The 8,796-nt window shown below is 41.2% G+C and overlaps 1 protein-coding gene across 1 annotated transcript; it reads right to left on the bottom strand.

Moving 5' to 3' along the window:
• Nucleotides 1-3,728: 3,728 nt before the first annotated feature.
• LOC144123041 (uncharacterized) lies at nt 3,729-8,606 on the bottom strand. The gene is made up of 4 exons (XM_077655959.1): nt 8,498-8,606; nt 7,065-7,227; nt 4,397-4,530; nt 3,729-3,804 (listed from the first exon to the last, which is right to left on the bottom strand). Exons 1-3 carry the CDS (start codon nt 8,589-8,591, stop codon nt 4,413-4,415), a joined length of 375 nt encoding a protein of 124 aa, XP_077512085.1. The 5' UTR covers nt 8,592-8,606; the 3' UTR covers nt 3,729-3,804; nt 4,397-4,412.
• Nucleotides 8,607-8,796: the final 190 nt, after the last annotated feature.

Raw genomic sequence — 8,796 nt, 5'->3', positions numbered from 1 at the left:
CGCGATAATGTCTCGCTGCGGTAAGCATCACGAAGGAGCTCATACGTCTGTGCGCCTGTCTTTCAAAGCTTTACACAAAATTTTATGTTTACATGCTGCTCGAGGTTGGACGTCCATCTCTCCACATTGACTCAGAATACGCAGACGACTAGTGACAACGTATTTCTCGACATGTAGTGCCTTCTAGCGGCTGCCGCAGCAATTAACGTAAATTACTCAAGTTCGCCCGAAAAGATGGCGCTACACATACGCACCAACATTTGTTTTGGGCAATCAATTATAGAGAAAATAAATCAGTCTCGAAACTTTAAGGACAAAGGTACAACAGCAGTTAAAGGACAATGAAATAGCGGAGTACGCGCTCTGAGAAATACATCTCAGGGATCTAAAAGATCCACAGTTTATTGATAGCTACATCTGAAAAGGGTGCAACGGAACAACAACGAAGAAGGTAGCGGGTGGACCCATAATGTTGCCTTTATGGCAGACGAAGAAGTTAAAGACTAGGTGCCGGCTCGCGGCTCCAGCTCTGTGGCTGTCTACACTAATTGCGCTTCTGTTGCTGGCCGCCCAGCTGTTGTGAACTGTATCGCCGAGTTCACTGGTGCACGAACCCCCTTTCACCGGGTACTAATTGGGAAAGAATAAAATCAACTTCCAAAGTAAATGTATGGGTATCAGGAACAATTGTCAGGGAAAGAACATGCGAGGTGTAGTTGTTTTAAGGACAGGGAACAAATAATAGTCAACAAAACAAGAACATAGGTGCCTGAATGACGATATAAAAGGGTTTGTAGACGGTGGCTATATTATTCTTCTGGGTGACATAAATGCCCACAGCGAGGATCTGGGTGGATACCTAGATTGTAACGGGACGTTAGTGCTACATTTCTGTGAGCGTACCAATATAATAAAGTTGAAATTACACGGGAAGGGATAAAAGGTACAATAGTCGTCGATGTACAGAAATGATTAAGACAAGGTTGATTTTTATCACCGCGGCTGTTCACGCTTTCTGTGACAAACAACTAAAGAGGGCTACAAGAAAGTAATCTAGGTCATAATATGTCGTCCATAGTGGGCAGAAAAATTAGAAGTAAATCGGAGAGCTGTTGGAAGATTAGCCCTAGATCCCCACGGGAAAAGCACAAACGAGATTGTAGAGGGAGATATGGGCTGGGCATTGTTCGAAGCACGGGAACCTCGGAGTAAAATATTATGTGAAGAACGCCTGTGGACATTTGGCGATAACAGTTGGCAGCTGACATATTTAACTATTTATAGAGAAAGAGCGTTGACTACAAATTCTGGAAAAGAACTAAGAAACTAACCAGGAAGTGTGCAGAACACAAGGACAAAGAACTAATTAATTAGAAAAGAAGCGTTCTGCGTAACTGTATCGACACTGGAAACGGCAGACAAAGAAGGAATCGTTCTATGACAACTCAAGGGGCAGTGTCATACTCTTTGAACCTGGATAAGGGTGTCCTAGAACGCGCAGCTACCAAAAATTTAACAAAGTTGACACGTGTGCTGTGTGTGGTAAGTCTGTAGAAGCAATTGAACACCTCATACTCCAGTGCAATGTTATGTTTCCGCATGTCGATGCAGGCTCAGTCACTCTCCCTGAGGTCTTAGGGTTAGAGATAACAATGGTCAAGTAAATAAAATCTGCGGTGGAAGTTAGCAAAAAGCGATGGGAAGTTTGGTGGTTGAAAAGCAGAGAGGTGAGATATGGTTATAAGTGTAGCATTGAAAACGCATTTAGAGAAAATGACGTATATAAGACCACTTTTTAACCCCCTAAAGATAATGAAAAAAAGCCGAGCATAGTGGCAATTAGCGGTGCCCCGTTTAATTGGGAACGCACCTATCTTTCGACCATCTATATCCAGCTGCGATTAAGTTTGCGGAGAGAGAAACGGGAGAGGCATTTGCCCTGCAGTGGGCGTAGTCAGTCTGATGATGAAGATTCAGCACTGAAATCTGTGTATTTTTATCATTTTTTCGTCTGCCAAGACGCATGACCTTTTTAAAGAATTACAGGGGCTACAGGATGTAGCAGAGCGATTCTTATGTTTATTTGGAGATATTAATTCATGCTGGTTGTAAGGTTCTCAGTTCGTGGATTAGGAATGGCACGAATACAGCGAGGCATTCCTAATCCACTATTCTTGAGGTATTACACATTATCAGAGAAAAAATGCTGCATATCACCTCTTGAGCGTTTCTTTCCCCAGACTCCCCTGCCTAAGCATTTATTTCTCCTCCCTTTATTTATTATCATTCGTTCTTACCTGCTCCTACTTTAAGCTCTCCACCACCGGCTATCATTTTCAACGAACCCTTTCCTACCGCACTCCATCCACCTCTTCTTTCGCTCTCTTGGTAACCCTCAGTTTTCTTTCATCGCTCGCCGCTATTCCGTTCTGCTGTACTGCTCAATTATGTTATAGTCTACGCAGGTCCCCTGAGCCAGTCATACCATGCGACTTGTCGAAGCTCCCCATGCGTGCACACACAGCTTTCGGGACGAGGACAACAGAGCAAGAACTGCAACCCTGTGCACTGGTGTTGCTTCGCGTCGCCTTTGTTCCTAATGTAGCTTTACCAGATCCGCGGGGCTCATTTTGCAGTCTAAATGTTTAAAGTGGTGTCAGGTAAAGCCAATTGCTATTCTTCAACCAACAAACTGCGGTGCCATACAAGATATCCTCCCAATCATCTTCATAATCTGAAAGACAAATGTACTTCCTTAGTCAGATAGTTAAATAACGCAGAATACTTGCTTGTGTCATCATCAGAACTAAAAAATAACCCTAATTTCACATATGCAGCCAAGACTCATAAATACGGGCCTCGCTAATATGGACTAAAAGTATTGACAGTGTTTCTGGGGAAAAAAACGTTTCAATGCACTTATGTTTTGTTTGTTAACACGGAAATTTGCTGCTCAGAGTGGACACAGTGAAAATGCGTGCAGCCTATGTCGCATGTGTTCTTGTCACATTATTACTGAGTGCGGAAAGACTTAAAACTTTGTATTGGAACAGATAAATCAAACTCTGTCGGAATCATATACCTTTCCTACCCACACTGTAAAAAAATATGCTCCGCTATACAGAGAAACCCGCTGGTAATGCGTTGCCGAAGGGTTTTCCGCAACATGAGCTACGGCCTAAATGCCAGAGACAGAGGTTCCGTATGACGGTTGTCATATTCTTGGTGATGAAAAGTTCCGTCATGCTTGCACAGAAACGAAATCGTTTTTTGGCAACAGATTCCTCTGCTGTGTTCGTAAGAAAGGTTCCGTAACATGCATTCATAGTTCCTCCGTTGACTTTTAACAGAGGTCTCATAATGTGCATGCATACTTCCTCCGTTCGCTCTTAATTATTTCGTAACATGCATGTATACTTTCTCCGTTCACTCTTAACGAAGGTTTCATAATGTGCATGCATACTTCCTCTGTTCACTCTTAACGAAGGTTTCGTCATGTGCATGCATACTTCCTCCGTTCACACGGAAGTCATTTGAGCTTAAACGAAATAATCTGCATTGTTTTAATGTACTTTTTTCATATGGCTTCTGCTGCAGATACGCAGTTTGTTTACTTGTAGCTTTTTCATGTCTGTTTGTCTGAGGAAAGTGTCATGTAGCATTCTAGAGAGCATGCACATATTGGCTTACATGCAATAACAGAGAATAACATGATGAAATAGCAAATGTATTTATTCTTGAAAAATGCTGTACATTAATGAGCTGCAGATATTTTTATGTGAAAATAATGTGGTTCCGTGTGGCCTGGCTGAAAAGGAGGAAAAAAGTCAGGTGCAGGATTAGTTGGACCGTTTGATAAATGCATTGTAATAAAATAGTGTAATCATTTATGTGCAGCCGCGCTAAGTAGCTAACACATATTATGCACTAGCCAGACATAAAGGGGTTCTCAGCATTAAGTCATGTTTACATGCAACTTTAATTAAAACCTTCAGGTACTTGGTTGAGCATGGTTTGACATCAAATATCGACATTGCATAATATTTATAACAGGATAAAAATTTCGAGCTTCAAATACCTGCATTTTTGTTAAAGCAGCAGCTTTGTTTTTAGCGTTTCATAGAAAAAGAGGCAAAAACCTGCTCGTGGCACATCAGAATTTCGAAAACATTAGTTCGACTCTGAAATTTGCAAGAACCTAGCATTATTTCACAATCTAAAAGAATGAAACACTTTTCTGTTTTGTGTGTTGCATGGAAGAACAAGATGCATGGAACTTCTGCTAGTCAAAAAAGAAAGCAAGGCGCAACATGGAGTCTGTGCTCCACGAGAGAGCTCAGAAACTGAAGCTTACAATCTAAATGCCTTAAAGCATTGAAAAAAAAAAATGCATGACTTGCCTACTTAGACTTTCAGGTGTTGAGTCGAAGATTTGCCGCCAGTTTCATAATTTTGGCATGAACGATTGTCCGGCACTTCTGCTTCCCATTCCATTTGGTCCCTTTGGTGGGGTTGATGTCAAAGATTTCTCTGTAAGAAGAACAGAAGCATTTTCAAATTCTCCTGTCAGCTTTAGAGACCAGATGCGTAATGCTTAGCACATCAGCATGCATCATTTTTCCTAAAACAAAGAAGATGTAGAAAAAAGGTACAGGCAACTTCTATTGAATAAATTTTTTTAAAGAAACAGCCATTTTCTTTCCAGAAACTCATTCTGTAGTATGAGCAATTGCAGAGGATACTCCGCATGCTACAACTGCTGAAACATGCAGACACAGTCATACGCAAAGACAAGTTGCCATAATTACCAGTTATTTCTAGCAAGTAATAGTACTTCACTTTACTCACATCACATCTTTAATCACGTTTAACTGCATATCCATGTGCACTAGCTTGGCAGGTGATCACAAACTTTTAGTTACACCATATGTCATTGCCTGCAAGCTAAAGACTGTCTTTCTAAATGTGCTTTTAAGGATATGGTGCCTAGAATACCTTTTTGGCCCAATGACAAGTGAGGAAAGCACAATGCTTTATTTATTTGTTTATATCCTGAATGGTCTCAGACTGAGACATTACTTCAGGGTTTGCTGGAACAAGTACTGCAGTTTGCATTCCCAAGATATGAAAGCATATGGAATAAAATGTCACAAGATGTACTGAGAGGACCATTGATGGGACCTGAAGAATCTGCTGACTAGCTTTTTCTGGTTTGATATGAAAACATATGGAATAAAATGTCACAAGATGTACTGAGAGGACCATTGATGGGACCTGAAGAATCTGCTGACTAGCTTTTTCTGGTTTGTGGCCTGCGAAAAATCCACCAAAGACCGAGGACTTAAGCATTTTTCACCGAACTGTGTTACCGGCAACATTATCCTTTTTTAATGCTTTTTAGCTATACAGACAACAGTATGGCCTACAATACGATGAAAAAATGAGTTTTATCTTATTTGCATAAATATGCAAGGGGCAGTTTGAGAACTCGGGAGAATATTAAAAGAAATATAATTATAATGCAATCCCAAGGCGTTTAGGCCAACCATAGCTGAGGGCCCCATAAAAAGGCAGATGGCTGGTTAAAATGCGAAAGTAGCGGATAAATCCATGTTATTTAAGAGGCAAATCTTCAGATGTGCGCCGCGATCGGGTGAAGCCACACCTCCAATGGCGCAATTAAGGAGCGCAGCCTTACAAGCAGCAGCGGCCGCCGTCACTGCCCTGCTGCCGCTACTTGGCGTTTCCAGCTGCCTAGGCCTGCTCAACTCTGCCCTTTTTTGCTTTCTCTACTCCAGTCTACTCTTTCAGTGCCTTCTATTTCTCAGCGACCTGCACCGTCACCTTTCCATATCCACAGCCAACTTCTGCTTTGCACTTGCACGCTTTGCTCTGAGCACAGTAAAGCTGGCTTCTCCCTACGGCTGTAAAGCCGTGCGGTGAAGGTTACTTTAACTACGTAGTAAACCTCGGGGAAAAAAAAAAGAATTCACACTGTATTCATGCCTTGCTTCCGAATCTAGTGCAAATGACATTCTGAAGTGCATGGTAAAACAGATGGGTGTCAGGTGAAGCATCGCCCAAACTTCATTTCGTGCAGTTTTGGAGTTGTTTACGGTTTCCGCTTTCTTGCTGTGCCGTACATTGGACAGACCGGACGATGTGTTAATAACAGGCTTCAGGAACACTAAAATTCCTGCGATAACTCAGAAAAGTCATACATTGACCTCACTCTGCACCGTCGGTTGTGTGGCTGCATCCAGGTATTTTGAGCTACAGCCATTCTTTTTAGGTACAACGACCAATTGGCTAGAAAAATAATGGAAGCATATTACATGCATAATTCTGGGGACATTTGCATCAGTCGACCGGATCTAGAAGTGGAATTCGCCATAACATACCTAGATTTGAAAGCCAAAGTTAAAACTTTTGCACTGCCTCCAAAAGTTGAGAAATTAGCATGTCACCGAATGGTAACAATTAGAATTTGGTCCATTTTGTGCATCTGGACTGAGTAGTGTGAAGGATCAAACCAAAGAACTCGAGCCAACTCGAAGGCTCACGCAGAGTAAAAATATGTTTTTTATCTGACAAATCGGTTCCTATTTTTCCCCTGCAATTTTTGTTGAATGAGAGATGAAGAATTGTTCGATGTTGGCTGGAGTCTGCACATGCATGCCCTCCTCATCATCTAGCTTGCTCACAGTAACGCCAAACATATTGATCATATAGTGCTGGCTGCTGAGAACATTAACATCATACTTTGAATGCACGCTTTATGTAGTAATGAGCACACAGCATACAGACAGCATCTCGTGAATTCGAAATGTTGAGCACTAACAGCTTAATGCAAGCGCCAAATGGCAAGATGTGAATTAGACACTTTTATTCACTAGCATAAGCAGTGGCACGTTGGTAGTTTGAAGCTGTGAAGCAGTGCTAAGACATGAGCATTATGCACTCCTTAATGTCAGTGCCTAAAGAGTTATTGTACCAGTACAATGTATCAGCTTCAAGTGCTGAGTAAATCTGGCATGTTTCGAAAGTATAAACGGGAAACTCACCTCTGGAGAAATTCAAGAGTTGTTGCAGCTTTCACAGGGTAGGACATGTTGAAGACATAGTAGGCAAGGAAAGCAAGCCGTGTCGCCTCGCCAAAGCCAGTTGGCTCAGAAAAGAGCACTTGTTGCTCACATATAATATAGCATTGGTTCTGAAAAAAGCTGCCTGTAAGAATGTAGTATGACAATTAGGAGTACTACAATTAAATTGCAACCCAGGTAAAGTCACTTGTGCAAATTATGCTTTCAGTGATCGAATGAGTGGCAATTCGAAGTTTTTTATGCAAGAAATTTTTCTCCTGCAGATATTTTCCTGTACGAGCTCTAAAAAATATACTCAATGTCAGCACAACTAGCTTAGAGTAGGCTTTTTACTTTGCACGCAACGTACAGTGTTCTTCTGTTCCCCTATGACTTCACACAATTTTTAAAAATGGGATGATTCAGTTAGAAGAGCGCTTTTTTCGGCATAGCACTGTCAATACTGTAGTACATCAGAATACAACTAAGACATATATGCTAACTAGCAAGCTTATCAATCAATATTGAATAATTAACTTTTTATCTATTAATGTTAGGCTCCCTGATTATTAAGAGGCATGTAGCTCACCATAATAAATATCCATATCAGATTTTAAAATTTCAAAAATGTGGTTACCCTCAGCAGTGTGGCCTAACAATTTTTGGCCGCATTGTGCCGAAATACATGCGTTTTCGAGGAGCTTGCAGGAAAAGCTACCTCTCCAGTGCACATCAACCGTTGAAATAGCAAAAAATTGGGGCACAGAGCCGAGGGTAGCCGCTTTTTTGAAGTTCTAAAAACTGATATGGACATTACTCACAGTGCGCTACACGCCTCTCAGTAATTAGGGAGCATGACCGTAATAGTTAAAAAAGGTAACCATTCAATATTAACAAGTGTGCTAGTTAGCACATATTAGCTGTATTGTGATGCACTATACCACTGGCAATGCTATGTCGAAACCAGTGCTCTTCTAACTAAATAAATCCTATTTTTAAAAACTTTGTAAAGTCTTAGGTGAAACACCTTGTATAATCAGAATAACGGCCTGAGGGGCGAGTTGGTGCATGATGAAATGAACGGCTGCGCAAATCAGGACAAAGACAAGAAAGAGACACCACATGCGCACTCGCATGTGGTGTCTCTTTCTTGTCTGTGTCCTGATTTGCGTAGCCGTTCATTTCCCCCTGTATAATGCTCATAGGACCACTTTTCAATGTTCCCATACGAAATCAATCCAACTTTTTTCAGCATAAAGCATGTAGTCTGACTTCTAGGTAATGGAGCTCATTGTGTCATGTTTGACATAAAGAAATTGTTACATAACGACATCTCCAAAAGTGAATACAACAATGACATCCCTTGGATTTAGTGTAGCACTGAAGAAATAATTACGATGTATAGAGAAGCTTACCAAGTGCCACAACAGTTGGAGTGCATGGCAACTCATGCAGCCTCTCCGTGATGCTTGTTCCTTCCTGAAAACCAACAAAGACAACACAATGCATTCTAACTGAAACACAAGATAATAGGCATTAGTACTGCTCCGTGTCCTATCCATCCACGGGATGACAGCAGCACGTAACATATTAGCGTGTCCTATTGACATAATTAAATTGCTGCCTTCTAGACAGTTTCAATCAATACAAAATCACATTTTATGGCACTGATTAATTGAAATATTAAGAGAAGCATGTGGCATCAGTTTGAAAA

The sequence above is a fragment of the Amblyomma americanum genome, chromosome 3 (genome assembly GCF_052857255.1).
Source record: "Amblyomma americanum isolate KBUSLIRL-KWMA chromosome 3, ASM5285725v1, whole genome shotgun sequence".
Lineage (NCBI taxonomy): Eukaryota > Metazoa > Arthropoda > Arachnida > Ixodida > Ixodidae > Amblyomma > Amblyomma americanum.
The sequence above is the reverse complement of the archived record's forward strand: the minus strand, read 5'-3'. Positions and strand labels throughout refer to the sequence as shown.